The following is an 18,556-nucleotide window of genomic DNA, read 5'->3' on the forward strand; positions in this document are numbered from 1 at the left end:
GAGCACACTCTGTTTCTCCCTCATTGCATTTGCAGTAAGCATGCTGTGCTTCTACCTCATTACACTTACAGTGAGCCCACTCTACTTCTCCCCCATTACACTTGCAGTGAGCCCGCTCTGCTTCTCTCCCATTATACTTGCAGTGAGCACACTCTGTTTCTCTCTCATTATACTTGCAGTGAGCCCACTCTGCTTCTCTCCCATTACACTTGCAGTAAGCACACTCTGCTTCTCTCCCTGTTACAATTGTCAGGTATCATTTCACAATGCTGAATACATACAGGCATCATCAAGATTACAAAAATCAGTAAAAATGACAAAATATGGCAGCCTACAAATAGCACAGGCTTGTGTTCAAATTAACACTCAGCAAAAACTTTAAAAACACTCAGCAAACTCATGGAATAATTCCCTGAAATAATAATCTGGTCACTTCACATCTCAGTAGGTATTTTATTTATAAGAGTAAATCAGCCAGTCATGGTGGTGCACACCTTTAATCCTAGCACTTGGAAAGCAGAGGTAGGAGAATTGCCATGAGTTTGAGGCCACCCTGAGTCTACATAGTGAATTCCAGGTCAGCCTGGACTAGAGTGAAATCCCACCTGTGATAGTTAAGGTGTTGTCAACTTGATCTGTTTAGTAATCCACAGGCTGCTTCTAGGAAGGATCAACTAAAGGAGGAGGTCTTTCTCCCAGGGTGAGCCCTTCCCCCAGAGTGGGCGGTCCCGCTCAGAGAGGGACTTGATATAAGGAAGCTCTGGGTAGAAGAGTTCTCTTTTTCCTTCCTTCCTTCCACTTGGCTGCCAGAGCTGCTCCCTACCTTCTAGCGTGGATTGAAGACCAGTGCGGACTAAAGACCAACATCAACTGAAGACCCACGTGGATCGAAACCCAGCGGCTCCTCAGGAGGCCTCCAGGTTTTCTGGCACCATCTGCAGTGCCGGTCGGGACTGCTGAGGCATCTGGCCACATGGACTGAGCAGCTACCAGGTTCGGTGATTCTCAGGCCTGCAACTGCTATTGGACTACTGTAAACTAATCCAATAAATTCCCTTTATAAAATAATTCATTCTAGTAATTCTGTTCCTCTAGAGAACCCTGACTAATACACCACCTCAAAAAAAAAAAAAAAACAGTAAATCAAAAAATCAAGTACTGTAATGTATTTTACTATAACTTCAAAAATGTTACCTCAGCTATGCACAGTGGTACATGTCTTTAATCCCAGCACTAAGGAGGCTGAAATAGGATGATCACTGTGAGTTCAGGGCCAGCCTGAGACTACATAGTGAATTCCAGGCCAGCCTGGGCTAAGGCAAGACCCTGCCTTCAAAAACCAAAAAAACAAAGAGCTGGAGATATGGCTGAATGATAAAGAGCTTACCAACAAGCCTACAAAGCCTAACACCCTAGGTTCAATTCCCCAGTACCCATGTGAAGCCAGATACACAAGGTAGCACCTGTGTCTAGAGTTCATTTGCAGCAGTTGGAGGCCTTGGTACACCCACTCTCTCTCTCTTTCTGTGTCTCTCTTTTCTCAATCTCTCTCTCTCGCTCTCTCTCTCTTTCTTTCTCTCCCTCTCCTTACAATACATAATTTTTTGTTTGGTTTTCAAAGTAGGGTCTCACTCTAGCCCAGACTGACCTGGAATTCACTATGTAGTCTCAGGATGGCCTCAAACACATGGCGATCTTCTTACCTCTACCTCCCGAGTGCTAGGATTAAAGGCATATGTCACCACACCCAGCTAAAGATATTAAAAAAAAAAAAAAAAATGGGTTGGAGAGATAGCTTAGCACTTAAGGCACTTGCCTGCAAAGCCTAGAACTCATGTTCAAATCTCCATGTCCCACATAAGCCACATACAATGATGAAAGTGCTCCATGTCACACATGCACACAAGGGGGGGCACACGTCTAGAGTTTGTTTGCAGCAGCTGCAGGCCCTGGTTCACCCATTCTCCATCTCTCTCCCTCCCTCCCCCCACCCTCTCTCTCAAATAAATAAAAGAAAAAAAACAAAAAAAAATGTTACCTCTTTTGTCAGGGAAAATCATTTTTAGAGTTACATGTAATAGATTCAAGCAATATATTATCAGAACAAAAAACACTCATTTAAGCCACAAGAACAAACCATTCTGACCTCCAAGCCAAAAGTCCTCCCTAGAAACACCAAACCCATTCATTCACTCGTTCACTCTTACTTACTCCATTGCATGTGGAAATTACCATGGCAGACCTAGCAGAGTCATACAAATAAGCTAAGAACTTTGTCCTTCAGAAACTGCCTACTGATTAACTTTAGAAGTACACATAGTCCTAAACAAGGCAGAAAGGACTAGGGTTCATAAGAGAAATTAGGATAAACTGTCACTTTAAAAACATAGCTGGCTGGTCATGAGCTGGAGAGATGGCTTAGCAGTTCAAGCACTTGCTATCAAAGCCAGCGGACCCAGGTTCGATTCCCCAGTACCCACATAAAGCCAGATGCACTAGGTGGCACACTTGTCTAGAGTTCATTTGCAGTGCATAGAAGCCCTGACATGCCCATTCTCTATCTCCTCAAATAAATAATTTTTTTAAATAGCTGGTCTCAGGGCTAGAGAGATGGCTTAGCGGTTAAGGCACATGCCTGTGAAACCTAAGGACACAGGTTCGATTCTCCAGGTCCCAGATAAGCCAGATGCACATGTTGGCACATGCATGTGGAGTTAATTTGCAGTGGCTAGAGGCCCTGGCATGCCCATTTTCACCACTCTATCTCTCCCTCTCTCTCTCAAATAAATAAATCTGAAAATAAAAATAGCTGGCCTCCAGTCATGGTGGTTCACACCTATAATCCCAGCACTCGGCAGAGGTAGGAGAATCACTATGAGATCAAGGCAACCGTGATACTACACAGTGAATTCCAGCTCAGTCTGGGCTAGAGTGAAACCCTACCTCGAAAAACCATAAATAAATAATAAAATAGCTAGTCACCTGATCATAATGAATGCTCAAATGTTTACTGTGGCAAGCTACAGAGGAAGTAAAATGTGTCTGCTGCCGGGCGTGGTGGTGCATGCCTTTAATCCCAGCACTCAGGAGGCAGAGGTAGGAGGATTGCTGTGAGTTTGAGGCCACCCTGAGACTACAGAATGAATTCCAGGTCAGCCTGAGATACAGTGAGACCCTACCTCAGAAAACCAAAAAAAAAAAAAAATGTGTTTGATACATATGGAGAGCCGGGTGTGGTGGTGCACGCCTTTAATCCTAGCACTCAGGAGGCCTAGGTAGGAGGATCACCAAGAGTTCGAGGCTACCCTGAGACCACATAATCAATTCCAGGTCAGCCTGGGCTACAGCGAGACCTTACTTTGAAAAACAAAAATAAATAGGAGCTGGGAATGGTGGCACATGTCTTTAACCCCAACATTCAGGAGGCAGAGGTAGGAATGCCATGAGTTCGAGGCCACCCTGAGTAATGGCTTAGTGGTTAAAGTACTTGCCTACAAAGCCTAAGGACTCAGGTTTAATTCCCCAGTGCCCACATAAACCAGATGCACAAGGTGGCACATGTGTTTAGAGTTTGTTTGCAATAGCTAGAGACCCTGGCACGCCCATTCTTTCTTTCTATGTCTCTTTCTCTCTCTCAAATAAATAAATAATTTTAAATATGAGGCTGGAGTGTTGGCTTAGTGGCTTAGGTTCACCTGCCTGTGAAGTCTAAGGATTCATATTCAATTCCCCAGAATCCACACAGCCAGATACACATGGTGGCACATGCAGCTGGCGTGTGTGTGCAGTGGCTACAGGCTCTTGCATGCCCATTCTCTCTCTCTCTAATAAATAAATAAATTAATATAAATATTTTTAAATGGGGGCAGCATGGTGTAACATGCCTTTTATCCCAGCACTTCGGAGGGAGCAGTAGGAAGATTGCTCTGAGTTCAAGGCCAACCTGAGATGACACAGTGAATTCTAGGTCAGCCTGGGTTACAGTGAGACCCTAACTCAGGAAGAAACAAAATGAGACTGGAGAGATGGCTCAGCTTGCCTGCAAAGGCTAACCAACCAGGGTTAGATCCCACAGTACCCATATAAAACTGGATGCACAAAGTGGAGCATGCATTTAGAGCTTGCTTGCAGGGCAGGAGGCCCTGGTGTGCCCATACTCATTCATTCATTCATAGTGTCTCTCTCTATCTCAACTCTCTCCTCTCCTCTCTCCTCTCTCCTTCCTCCCTCCCTCCCTCCCTCTATCTCTCTCTCTCTCTCTCTCTCTCTCTCCCCCCCACCCCCTGCTTGAAAATAAATAATATATTTTAGATGGCTCACTTATAAAGACCTGAGATCAATCCCCAGAACACATTTTAAAAAGCCAGATTTGTACATATGTGTGTCATGCACTATGTAGTCTCAGGGTGGCCTCGAACTCATAGCAATCCTCCTACCTCTGCCCCCGAGTGCTGGGATTAAAGACGTGCACCACCACACCTGGCACAAATAAATATTTTTTAAGTTAAATAGGAAACTCAGTTTAAAAAAAAACTTCAAAGTATAGCAAAATCTATGACATTACTCTGAAATGCCTTCAGTCCATTTGAAGATCTTTTTATTCTAGACCTGGAAGAAACATTTAAAGGTCATAGAAAGAATAAATCAATGTCAAAAGAACAAAATTACAAAAAAAAAAAAATGAGTATAGCCAGCTGTGGTGGTTTGATTCAGGTGTCCCCCATAAACTTAGGAATTCTGAATGCTTGTCTCCCCAGCTGATGTCAATTGGGTTGGGAAGTAAAGCCTCCTGGAGGCAGTGTATTGTTGGGGGCAGGCTTATGGGTGTTAGAGCCAGTTTCCCCTTGCCAGTGTTTGGCACACTCTCCTGTTCTTATGGCCCACCTTATGTTGGTCAGGGGGTGATGTCCACCCTCTGCTCATGCCATCGTTTTCTCCTGCCATCGAGGAGCTTCCCCTCCAACCTGTAAGGCAAAATAAAGCTCTTTTTCCCACAAGCTGCTCTTGGTTGGGTGATTTCTACCAGCAATGCAAACCTGACTGCAATGGTAAAGTGGTACCGAGGAATGTGGTTGCTGCCAGATACTGCACTGTGAGAGTTTGGCCTTTTGTAGCTGATTTTCAAGAGAAATGTGGAAGGATTTGAAACCTTGGCCTAAGCAACACCTTGCAGTGCTCTAAGTATAGCCTGATGGACTATTCTGGTCAGAGTTGAAAGATCTGAATGCAGTAAGAACTATGGACTGTGAGGTTTGGCTTATGAGGCTGAGAAAGAGCTTGCTTGGAGTGGGCTAACAGTTTGTGTGAGAAGCTTGCTGTTAGGCTCATGTCCTGAGAAGTTGAGCAGGGTTGTTTTACATAGAAATGAACTGGTGTGAGCAGAGGGATATGGCACAGAAAAAAATGAAATCTTGGGCTGGAGAGATGGCTTAGCAGTTAAGCGCTTGCCTGTGAAGCCTAAGGACCCCAGTTCGAGGCTTGATTCCCCAGGACTTGTGTTAGCCAGATGCACAAGGGGGCTCACACATCTGGAGTTCATTTGCAGTGGCTAGAGGCCCCGGCACGCCCATTCTCTCTCTCTCTCTCTCTCTCTCTCTCTCTCTCTCTCTCTCTCCCCCTCTCTTTCTCTCTGTTGCTCTGAAATAAGTAAATAAATAAAATAAACATAAACAATTTTTAAAAAATGAAATCTTTGGGTGAACTGTTTCCTGTTCAGCTGCAACTGAGAGATTACAATCTTTGAGATTGGGCCAGCTGACCTGAACTGAGGCAATAAGAAGAATGTAGACTCTTTTAAGGGGCCTGAGTGCTCAAGGAGTATCCTATTCCTCAAAGTCTGCTTTATTCCCCCCTGGATTAACAACTCAGCACCCTAGCTAGTATTGTGGAGTAGAAGAAATGCAGGAAGGAGAGTATCATTGAGTTTGCAAACACAGTCTTGTGTTTTGGAAATGGCCATGGGCAGTGTGAAGCAGGTTTGCTGAATGCCTGCAGGAGACCCCATGGAGCCATGAGGATGAACTGTGGATTGCAGTGGAGACCCAGTGGAGGTGCCGAGACTATGAGATGGCTGCTAAGGAGAGCTGCCAGCCCAATGAAGTTTTCCAGGACTGTGAGTAGCCTAGCTAGAGGGGCGGAACTGGAATTCCAGAGTCTTGTTGCTGTTATCGGACTTGGAGATTTGTCACAAAGAGTTGCTGGACTTGAAGCTACAGAGTTTGATGTTTGCTCTGGTTGTTTTAAATCTTGTATCGAAAGACAGGTGTGGTGGCGCACGTCTTTAATCCCAGCACTTGGGAGGCAGAGGTAGGAGGATCACCGTGAGTTCGAGGCCACCATGAGACTCCACAGTGAATTCCAGGTCAGCCTAAGCTAGAGTGAGACCCTACCTCGAAAAAAAAAAAAAATTAAATCTTGTATTGGTTGAATATTTCTTTGCTATGCCTAATGTCATCTTTTGCATCTTTTGTGAATGTTTATTCTGTGCCGTTATGGGTTGGGGAGGGGATTTTTTGGTTAAAAGACCTTGGACTATGGGGATATATGAACATCATTGGAATTGATAAAAACTATGGGGACTTTTAAAGTTGGACTGAATGCATTGTACTTTATATCATGTATGGATATCAGTTTATGGAGACCAGGGGTGGAATGTGGTGGTTTGATTCAGATGTCCCCCATAAACTTAGGTATTTTGAATGCTAGTCTCCCCAGCTGATGGCAATTGGGAATTAAAGCCTCCTGGAGGCAGTGTATTGTTGGGGGCAGGCTTATGGGTGTTATAGCCAGTTTCCCCATGCCAGTGTCTGACACACTCTCCTGTTGCTATGGCCCACCTTATGTTGGTCAAGGGGTGATGTCCACCCTCTGCTCATGCCATCGTTTTCCCCTGCCATCATAGAGCTTCCCCTTGAGCCTATAAGGCAAAATAAAGTTCTTTTTCCCACAAGCTGCTCTTGGTTGGGTGATTTCTACCAGCAATGTGAACCTTACTGCAACACTGGCCAAAACCTATAATAAGAGCAATCAGAAAATAGCTTCTCGAGAACTGATCCCCGTGACTGGTTTGCCTACAGAATCTATAATTGAAGAAGCCCTGGCCTACATCTAGTTTGTCTACAGTGATCTGGGAAATCCAAACTGAATGAATCCTACACTGCACACATTCCCACTTCCTACCAGCAATTATACACTGTATGTCTGTCTAAGCACCTATCCATTGTTCAACTATGTAGCACAAAAATTCTAAACTAATAAAAGGAATTAGAAAGTTAGTTTCCATACCCTAACTATGATAAGGATGATGGCTTTAAAATCCCTTAATATACATAGTAAAATTTTAGATTCAGGACTTCCGGTTAAGATGGCGGCATAGGTACCACGCCAAAGCAGCCTAGGGGGGAAAAAGACCAAAAAAACTCAGCAAAACACACGTTTTTACTAAAAACTGAGGTGTATAGGAAATTGAGGCGGCAGCGGAGAAGTAGAAGAGTTATAGAACATCCAGAGCCCGCACAGGCGGGAAAAGCGGCTCCAGCGGCTCAGGCAGCTCGGCCAAACGCTGCAGCCGCGGCGCAGCAGAAAACCGCCAGACCAGCTTGAGCCACAGGACAAGCCAGGTGCGGGATTTTCCCCTCACACCGCGCTCTCCGCAACTCGGGAAACGTGAGGGGAGAGCGGCAGCGAGCAGCGGAGGAGCAGACCGTGAGGTAGAACACGTGGAGCAGCGAGACAACCAGAGCAGCCGCGGCTCCCTCCCCTCCCCCACCGCCTGAGCCCAGCTCCAGCGAACACAGCAGCGGCCCGGGACCGGCCACGCCAACTTGGGCTGACAGCGGAACCCAAGCAGGAGCAGAGTTCGGCAGCAACTTCAGCGGCTCCAGCACCGGTACCAGCGGCCCCAGCAGCAGCGGACCCAGGAGCGGCAGATCCCGCAGCAGCGGCTTCGGGGGGAGCAGCGGTGGTGGTCATGGCAACGGCACCTTCAGCAGCGGTGGTGGCTCCGGGGGTGGCAGCTACAACAGCTGCAGAGGCAGCAGTTTGCCCCGTAGGAAAAGCAAGTGCCCAGCTCCAGAAATCAGAACAGCAACCCAACGACCCAGGCAGCAACTTGACTGAGACCAAAATCACCCAAGGTAACTGGGATTGCACCAGGGAAGGGTCTCACTTGGTCACAAGCTGACTTGGATCCCTCAACAGACCAGAAATCTAAACCTCTTTGTTGATAGAAGATCTGGTCATTATAATAACTACTCTTGCATACATACTCGGGGCTGTTTTTGATTGAATGTGTACAGTGTTTAGTTAAATTTTAGAATCTACCTGTATTTTATTCCACTCAGCCTGCTTGAATACTCCTATAGCAGGGAATATCAACCCCTAAGAACATCTTTGTAGATACTCTGAGAGTCTTAAGAGCCACACCTAATACCTTAAGGTCCTACCCTGAAAATATATTACATCAAATCAATTGATACAGCTAAGAATACACAGCTAGCTAGAAAATCCAAGCATAAACTTAATCCAAGATGCAAAAATATATACATTATAACACAAGAAACACTAAAAAGCAAGATGATATAAATCCACCTAAAAGTATTAATGCATCAGAAATGTCCTCCAGAGAGAAAGAGTTAGAGGAAATGCCTGAGAAAGAGTTCAAAAGAATAATTATAAATATGTTCAAAGAGGTCAAAGAACACATGAAAACAATCAAGGAAGAAATCAAAGAGGGAATCAAAGAGGAAATCAAAGGAATCAAAGAAGAGGCAAGACACCAATTTAATGAAATAAAGAAGGCAATACAAGACATAAATAGGGAAATAGAAATAATAAAGAAAAACCAGTCAGAATTACTAGCAATGAAGAACACAGTTAATGAAATAAAAAACTCTGTAGAAAATCTCACCAGTAGGATGGATGAGGGAGAGGACAGAATATCTAAGCTAGAAGACCAGGTGGCAGACCTAATGCAGTCCAACAAAGAGAAAGACAAACTTATAGAAAAGTATGAGTGGGAATTTCAAGATATTCGGGACACTATGAAAAGATCCAATATAAGAATTCAGGGCATAGTAGAAGGAGAAGAACTCCACTCCAGAGGCATAGTAGGCATCTTCAACAAAATCATAGAGGAAAATTTCCCCCAAATTGGGAAAGAGGTGCCAATACAGATACAGGAAGCCTTTAGAACCCCAGCCAGACAAAACCCAGAAAGAACCTCCCCTCGCCATATTATAATCAATCTTCCAAACACACAAACCAAAGAAAAATTATTGAAAGCAGTTAGAGAGAAAAATCAAGTTACCTACAAAAGCAAGCCCATCAGGATTACAGCAGATTATTCAACACAAACTTTTAAAGCCAGAAGGGCTTGGAGTGATATATTCCAAGTTCTGAAAGATAACAACTGTCAACCAAGGTTACTTTATCCTGCAAAGTTATCCATTCAAATAGATGGAGAAATAAAGACATTCCATGACAAAAGCAGGTTAAAGGAGTATTTGAAGACAAAACCAGCTCTACAGAAAATACTTGATAGAATCCTCCATGCTGAACAAAAGGAAAAGCACACATATAAGGAACCTAGAAAAAACAAGCTATACTCAAATACCAGTTAACAGAAGAGAGCACAGGTAGAACCAGTAACACACACACACACACACAAAAATGGCAAACATAAATACACACCTTTCAATAATATCTCTTAATATCAACGGTCTCAATGCCCCAACGAAAAGACATAGATTTGCAGACTGGGTTAAAAAGCAGGATCCTACAATTTGTTGTCTCCAAGAAACTCACCTTTCTACAAAGGATAGACACTATCTTAGGGTGAAAGGTTGGAAGACGGTGTTTCAAGCAAATGGGCCTAGAAAACAAGCAGGGGTTGCTATCCTAATATCAGACAGGGTAGACTTTAGTCCGACGTTAGTCAAGAAAGATAAGGAAGGTCACTTTATATTGATTAAGGGCACACTCCAACAGGAGGACATTACAATCCTAAACATATATGCACCTAACATGGGGGCTCCCAAATTCGTCAAACAAACACTATTAGAACTAAGGTCACAGATAACACCAAACACAGTGGTGGTGGGTGACTTTAACACCCCACTCTCATCAATTGACAGGTCATCCAGGGAAAGAATAAACAGAGAGGCATCTGGACTAAATGAGGTCATAGAAGGAATGGACCTAACAGATATATACAGGACATTTCATCCAAAGGCTGCAGAATATACATTCTTTTCAGCAGCACATGGAACATTCTCTAAAATAGACCATATATTAGGACATAAAGCAAATCTTAACAAATTCAGGAAAATTGAAATAATTCCTTGCATTCTATCTGACCACAATGGAATTAAACTACAAATCAGTAGCAAGAAAGGCTATAGAGCATACACAAAATCATGGAAACTAAACAATACACTACTATATGATGAGTGGGTCAATGAAGAAATCAAAAAGGAAATCAAAAAATTTATAGAGTCAAATGATAATGAGAACACAACATACCAAAATCTCTGGGACACAATGAAGGCAGTTCTAAGAGGTAAATTTATAGCCTTAAGTGCCTATATTAAGAAATTAGAAAGGTCGCAAGTAAACGACCTAATGCTTTGCCTTAAAGCCTTGGAAAAAGAAGAACAAGGCAAACCAAAAATTAGTAGACGGGAAGAAATAATAAAGATTAGGGCAGAAATTAATGAAATAGAAACAAAAAGAACAATCCAAAGAATTAATGAAACAAAGAGTTGGTTCTTTGAAAGGATAAACAAGATTGATAAACCCTTAGCAAATCTGACCAAAAGAAAGAGAGAAGAGACACAAATTAATAAAATCAGAGATGAACAAGGCAACATCACAACAGATTCCAGAGAAATTCAAAAAAATCATAGGGACATACTACAAAAGCATATACTCCACAAAGTATGAAAATCTGAAAGAAATGGATGATTTCCTTGATCTATATGACCTACCTAAATTAAATCAAAATGAGATTAATCACTTAAATAGACCTATAACAAACATGGAGATCCGAACAGTTATCAATAATCTCCCAACTAAAAAAAGCCCAGGCCCGGATGGATTCACTGCTGAATTTTACCAGACTTTTAAGGAAGAGCTAACACCATTGCTTCTTAAGCTTTTCCAGGAAATAGAAAAAGAAGGAATTCTACCAAACTCCTTCTATGAGGCCAGCATCACCCTGATACCAAAACCAGGCAAAGATAGAACAAAAAAAGAAAATTACAGACCAATCTCCCTCATGAACATAGATGCAAAAATTCTCAACAAAATATTGGCAAACAGAATACAAGAGTATATCAAAAAGATCATTCACCCTGACCAAGTAGGCTTTATCCCAGAGATGCAGGGATGGTTCAACATACGCAAATCTATAAATGTAATACATTACATAAACGGGTTGAAGGACAAAAATCACATGATCATCTCATTAGATGCAGAGAAAGCAATTGACAAAATCCAACATCCCTTCATGATAAAAGTCCTACAGAGACTGGGAATAGAAGGAACATATCTCAATATAATAAAGGCTATTTATGACAAGCCTACAGCCAACATATTACTAAATGGGGAAAAACTGGAAGCTTTTCCACTAAAATCAGGAACAAGACAAGGGTGTCCACTGTCCCCACTTTTATTTAATATAGTTTTGGAAGTCTTAGCCATAGCAATAAGGCAAGAGACACACATAAAGGGGATACAAATTGGAAAGGAAGAAATCAAGTTAACATTATTTGCAGATGACATGATTCTATACATAAAGGACCCTAGAGACTCTACTAGCAAGCTGTTAGAGCTGATCAAAACCTACAGCCATGTAGCAGGATACAAAATAAATACACAGAAATCAGTAGCCTTCATATATACTAACAACAAACACACAGAGGATGAAATCAGAGAATCACTCCCATTCACAATTGCATCAAAAAAAATAAAATACCTTGGAATAAACCTAACCAAGGAAGTAAAGAATCTATACAATGAGAACTTTAAAACACTCAAGCGAGAAATTGCAGAAGACACTAGAAAGTGGAGAAACATCCCTTGTTCCTGGATTGGAAGAATCAATATCGTGAAAATGGCAATCTTACCTAAAGCAATCTACACATTTAATGCAATCCCTATCAAAATTCCAAAGGCTTTCTTCATGGAAATAGAAAAAACAATCCAAAAATTCATTTGGAATCACAAAAAACCTCGAATATCTAAAATAATACTGAGCAACAAAAAAGAGGCTGGTGGTATCACCATACCTGATTTTAACCTATACTACAGAGCCATAGTAACAAAAACAGCATGGTACTGGCACAAACATGTAGATCAGTGGAACAGAATAGAGGACCCAGATGTAAGCCCAAGTAGCTATAGCCACCTGATATTCGATAAAAATGCCAAAAATACTCATTGGAGAAGAGACAGCCTCTTCAGCAAATGGTGTTTTGAAAACTGGATAAATATCTGCAGAAGGATGAAAATAGATTCTTCTCTCTCGCCATGCACAAGAATTAAGTCCAAATGGATTAAAGACCTTAACATCAGACCGGAAACTTTGAAAGTAGGGGAAACCCTTCAACATATTGGTCTTGGCAAAGACTTTCTGAATACAACCCCAATTGCTCAGGCAATAAAACCACAGATTAACCACTGGGACCTAATGAAATTACAAAGATTTTGCACCGCAAAGGACACAGTGAAAAAAGCAAAGAGGCAACCTACAGAATGGGAAAAAATCTTCGCCAGCTATATATCTGATAGAGGATTAATATCTAGGATATACAAAGAACTCAAAAAGTTAAATAATAAGGAATCAAACAAGCCAATCAAAAAATGGGCTATGGAGCTAAATAGAGAGTTCTCAAAGGAAGAAATACGAATGGCATATAAGCATCTAAAAAAATGTTCTACGTCACTAGTCATCAGGGAAATGCAGATTAAAACTACATTGAGATTCCATCTCACTCCTGTCAGATTGGCCACCATCATGAAAACAAATGATCATAAATGTTGGTGGGGATGTGGAAAAAAAGGAACCCTTCTTCACTGCTGGTGGGAATGCAATCTGGTCCAGCCATTGTGGAAAACAGTGTGGAGGTTCTTAAAACAGCTAGAGATTGATTTACCATATGACCCAGCTATAGCGCTCCTAGGCATATATCCAAAGGACTCATCTCATTTCCTTAGAAGTACATGCTCAACCATGTTTATTGCTGCTCAATTTATAATAGCTGGGAAATGGAACCAGCCTAGATGTCCCTCAACAGATGAGTGGATAATGAAGATGTGGTACATTTATACAATGGAGTTCTACTCAGCGGTAAAGAAAAATGAAGTTATGAAATTTGCAGAAAAATGGATGGACCTGGAAAGTATTATACTAAGTCAGGTAACCCAGGCCCAGAAAGCCAAGCGCCACATGTTCTCTCTCATATGTGGATCCTAGCTACAGATGACTGGGCTTCTGCGTGAGAATGAAAATACTTAGTAGCAGAGGCCAGTAAGTTGAAAAGGAGACCTAAAGGGTGGAGAAAGGAAGGGAGGAGGATACTTAATAGGTTGATATTGTATATGTGTAATTACAATGATTGTAATGGGGAGGTAATATGATGGAGAATGGAATTTCAAACGGGAAAGTGTGGGGGTGGGGTGGGAGGGAATTACCATGGGATATATTTTATAATCATGAAAAATGTTAATAAAAATTAAAAAAAAAAAAAAAAAGTTTAGTCATGCCGGGCGTGGTGGGCACGCCTTTAATCCCAGCACTCGGGAGGTAGAGGTAGAAGGATCACCGTGAGTTCAAGGCCACCCTGAGATAACAGAGTTAATTCCAGGTCAGCCTGGACCAGAGTGAGACCCTACCTCGAAAAACCAAAAAAATAAATAAATAAATAAAAGTTTAGTCGGGCATGGTTGTTCACATTTGTAATTTCAACACTCAGGAGTCTAAGACAGTAGGATTACTATGAGCTTGGGGCCAGTTTGAAAGTCTCAGACTAACATGAACTACAGTTTGTTGCAAAACCAAGCAGCAAAGAAATAAATAAATCTGCCTATAAACTTTACCAGATTTCTCTCTACCATATTCTCTTTTCTCAACAGAAGGAGCAATGAGTGCCTAGCACTAGCAAAATGACTAACAAAAAGTAATTGGTCAATAATTATTAAATTAATGAAATTAAAGACAATGCCTAATCTTTTTGCAGGGGAGAGCTTTTTGAGATAGGGTCTCATGTAGCCCTGGCCAACCCTAAACCCACTACATAGCCGAAGAGTCATAGGTGTGCCCCACCACGCCTGGCTTTTTTGATGTTGGTACTGATTTCTATTTCTTTAATGAGGTGTGTGTATAGTGTATGTACTTTTTTGTAGATGTACACAGCCTATGCATACATGTATGGAGGCCACAGGAGACATCATGTGTCCACCTCCATCACTCTTCCGCTTGTTTCCTTGAGAAAAGAGTTTCTCACTAAACCTGGAACTTTTGTTTTTCAGCCAGACTGACCAGCAAGGTTCAGTGATTATCTTAGCTCTGCCCTCCTCAAGGTTGAGTCACAGGTGTGTATGACCATGCCTGGCTTTTTCAAACTGAGGCTATCATGCTTGAGCAGTAGGTGCAACCCCTGCTCCCATTTCTGGGGGGGAGGAGTCACGGTAGTGTCTCACTCTAGCCCACGTTGACCTGGAACTTAGTCTCTAGCTCCAGGCCAGCTTCAAACTCACAGCAGTCCTCCTACCTCAGCTTTCCTAGTGCTGGGATTAAAATCAGGTGCTACCAAGCCTGGCTGCCCACCCTTTTTGAAGCAGATTCTCACTCTGCTACCCATACTGTAATACAAGCTTATAGCAATCCTCTTGCCCCAGCCTCCTCTGTGCTAGAATTATAGGTGTGAGTCATCATACTTAGCTAGCACCAGATAAAAAGCAACCTTCTATTCAAAGTATTTGTCTGCCTTAGTCTTAGTTACCTTACTACGAAGAACATACATCTGGGGTGTTTTTTTTTTTTTTTTTTTTTTTTTGGTTTTGTTTGTTTGTTTTTGTTTTTCAAGGTAGGGTTTAGCTATAGCCCAGGCCAACCTGGAATTCACTATGATATCTAAGGGTGGTCTCAAACTCACAGCAATCCTCCTACCTCTGCCTCTTGAGTGCTAGGATTAAAGGCGTGTGCCAACACGCCCAACTACATCTGTTTCTTATATCCAAGTCTTCAGCTTGGTCAAAACATGGCAAGACCCCCACAGTGAGTTATTGGCCAGAGAGAAACATGAGGTTATCAAAACAATGGAACATTGCCAAAACACGTGATTACCTCCCAGAGCTAAAAGCTGAAAGACACCTGCTGAAGACACCACAGGTTGTGGTCACAGGACACTGGAATACCATGCTGGAACCAAAGAGGAAACTAGCTCCCTCCTGGCTAGCCCTCATGGCGGTGGAAAGCCCTATGGGAGCTGCTGGAGGACAATGGTCACCAACAGTATGAATAAGCACAGGACACTGCAGACTGTGAAATCAACCAGCTAAACAAGAAGTACACACTTGTGTAATAGTGGCACACAGTCTCTGTATGTAACAAACTGTTCTCGGATTGGACATGAGGCCAGCTCAGTGGAAAAGAACTCATATCTGGTACTGGAAAACCAAAACAGAATTCCATGGTCAGGAAACACAGACCTCAGAGAGAAGCCCCCACTGCTCTCTGGAGAAGAAGAGTGGGTTTACACACCCAAAAGTCTCTTAAATAATTCTGCATGCCCCCTTTAATCCAAGCTGTTCTTTTACTCTTGGTGGGAAAATCTGTTTCATTTTACAGACAGCACAGAAAATGGAAAAGAATGAAGATTCATTGATAAAACAAGAAGATAGCCAACTGCCCACCATGAGACATACCAACTGTACATCTGCCAGGGCCCAGGAGAAATTTCAGACAAAGCAGCAACACGAATACTGCTCTTACTACTAGCATGAAAACCAGCTCCAGGAAAATGGTGACAGACACAGTGATTAACCAAAACACATCAAAGCAGTATCCAGAGGCTACAAAAAACTTAAAACCAAATCAGATTGCCAACAGGCCTGCCATGGCTCAGGGAACATTGTGGAAGAAGGAGTGGAAAGACCATAAGAGCCAAAGAGACTACATAGTGAATTCCAGGTCAGCGTGGGCTAGAGTGAGATCCTACCTCAAGGAAAGAAAAAAAAAAAAAATCCACAGTGTTTCTAGAAATATAATAGGGATATGTCAATTTGTAACAAGGCCACCTAAGACCTCCCAAAGACAACAGCTGAAACAAATGAGCCATGTTACTCCTTGGCTTACAAAGGGTTATATACTCCAGAAACCTATCAAAACTAGAAATTCTGTAAATTGTAAAGGCACTGAATACCCCTAACCTATCCAACACCACAGCTCAGCAACACTGCAACTCTTGATTGTGTGGCTAAGCAGGTATGGTGGCTTGTGTCTGTCATCTAGCCACTCTGACAGCTAAAGCAGGAGCATCAAATTAAAAACATGTAACTATCAGGTATTCCCTGATCTGATACACTTAGCAACATCTATGGTACTCTTGTGGGGGTGGAAGGGTGACAAATGCTTTTAATTCTAGCACCCTGGAGGCTAAGGTAGGAGGGTTACCATGATTTCAAAGCCAGCCAGGGATAGAGTGAGTTCTAAGTCAGTTTGGGTTAAAGTGAGACCCTACCCCCACACACACAATGCACACTAATCTTGACAAAGGAAAACATGAGACCCATATGAAGTTTCAAAATATTTCAAAACATTTTACAAAATATCTAGCCAAAGATCTTCAAAAGTGTCTAGGTTGTAGTCTAGAGAAACTAAGGAAACTTTGTACAAACTGACACTTTGTATTCTGCATTGGATCCTGTACCCAAAGAGGACTTGAAAGGGAAAACCAGCAAAACTCAAACAAGGGCTCTAGAGTGATCAATATTAAAATAATAGTAGCTTCCTACAATATTTTTCTATCTTTGCTATAAATTTAATTTTCTTTTTTTTTTTTTTTTGGTTTTTCGAGGTAGGGTCTCATTCTAGCCCAGGCTGACCTGGAATTCACAATGGAGTCTCAGGGTAGCCTTGAACTCACGGCAATCCTCCTATCTCTGCCTTCCAAGTGCTGGGATTAAAGGCGTGCACCACCACGCCCAGCAACTTTAATTTTCTTTCAAAATAAAATGTAAAGGTTTTTTTGAAACAACATATCCAGGTGGGAGACTTTTCTGTCACAACCTCTTCGTGAAGAATGACTTCTTTTTGCTAGCTATTATAATTTTCACATGAGGAGATATTATCAAATGATGTCTGATGCAGAATCTGAAAACCCAGTCCATACCGCACACGCTGGACTGCAGTAAACAAGAAAGCGAGCCAATGAATGAAAAGCATACTGGCTAAAACCCACATGGCACCCTGTTCATAAAGACATACGCCAGGGAGAAAAAACAACTCATCAACATTCTAGTCAGAAAGCATTCCCTGGAAAACACACACACACACACACACACACACACACACACACACACACAAAGCATAAAATGTCAAGAACTAAATAAAACTAAGTGAATTAGGTTTGGGTTTGGATCCACAGAAACAGACTTGATTTTCTAGAATATATAAGGTCCTGGGTTCAACCCAACACTACAAAAAAAAAAAAACAATAAATATAAAAAATTTTACAAAACCCAGTTGAATTGGCAGGTGATGAAATGATGACTTGAATTTCTGTGGCAGTCAATTTTCATGACTCCACTAAGAAAGGTTTATTGTTAGGTAAAAGTTGAACTAGCTCTGGTACATTCACTGAATTAGTACTGGTACATACCCAGACTTCAAGTCCGTTATTCTCAAACAATTTGTAGCATCCAGTCCCACTTTCCCATTCCGGACCACACTAGATATGAATGGGGACAGCATTGGAGAAATGCGGCTCAACGCCACTTCTGGGGACATTTCAAGTTGACTGGAAGTCACCACTGAAATAGGAAGAGAAGAATGGTGATCAGTTTGCAAAGGATTAGAGTGAACTTCCTGTAAGCTGGCTGCTCAGAATTGTCTCTTGCATGAGCAAATGCTTTTACCCCATCTTCACAGTGGCCTCTTCCAGCAATCCCAGAACTAGGTCCTGTTGCTCAGCTACTTGGGACACCACCTACACCCCTGCTTTTCAGGAACCGAAGAAACCCTTGAGGTACAATTTGCTCCCCTTTCCAAAGATAAGTTCTATACTGCTCCACTGTACTTAGAGCTGCCTTCCCCTATATTACACCTGGCCCTTCTACTTTCACTGGGACCAAGAAGCTCACTACCAACACTCTCACAACTGTTCACTCACGAAGTAAGAACTGGGTTGGCAATGATACATAAAATTCTAAAGCACACATAACCTGCTTGCAAGTGTTACTTACTAGAAATCATTTTTGCTGACATAGCTTTCTTAATAAATCCATCCACAATGTCATATAAATACCTCCATGTTTTTTTTAAAAAAAAGAAAAA

General features: G+C 42.1%; 1 protein-coding gene across 1 annotated transcript in view; it reads right to left on the reverse strand.

The window, feature by feature from the left end:
• Babam2 (BRISC and BRCA1 A complex member 2) overlaps window positions 1–18,556 on the reverse strand; it is a 442,166-nt gene that overhangs the window by 419,947 nt on the left and 3,663 nt on the right. Inside the window, exon 2 of the mRNA XM_004669403.2 lies at window positions 17,883–18,033. Coding sequence (XP_004669460.1) covers window positions 17,883–18,010 — 128 coding nt within the window. The 5' untranslated portion in view covers window positions 18,011–18,033. The remainder of the gene's footprint in view (window positions 1–17,882; window positions 18,034–18,556) is intronic.

The sequence above is a fragment of the Jaculus jaculus genome, chromosome 5 (genome assembly GCF_020740685.1).
Source record: "Jaculus jaculus isolate mJacJac1 chromosome 5, mJacJac1.mat.Y.cur, whole genome shotgun sequence".
Lineage (NCBI taxonomy): Eukaryota > Metazoa > Chordata > Mammalia > Rodentia > Dipodidae > Jaculus > Jaculus jaculus.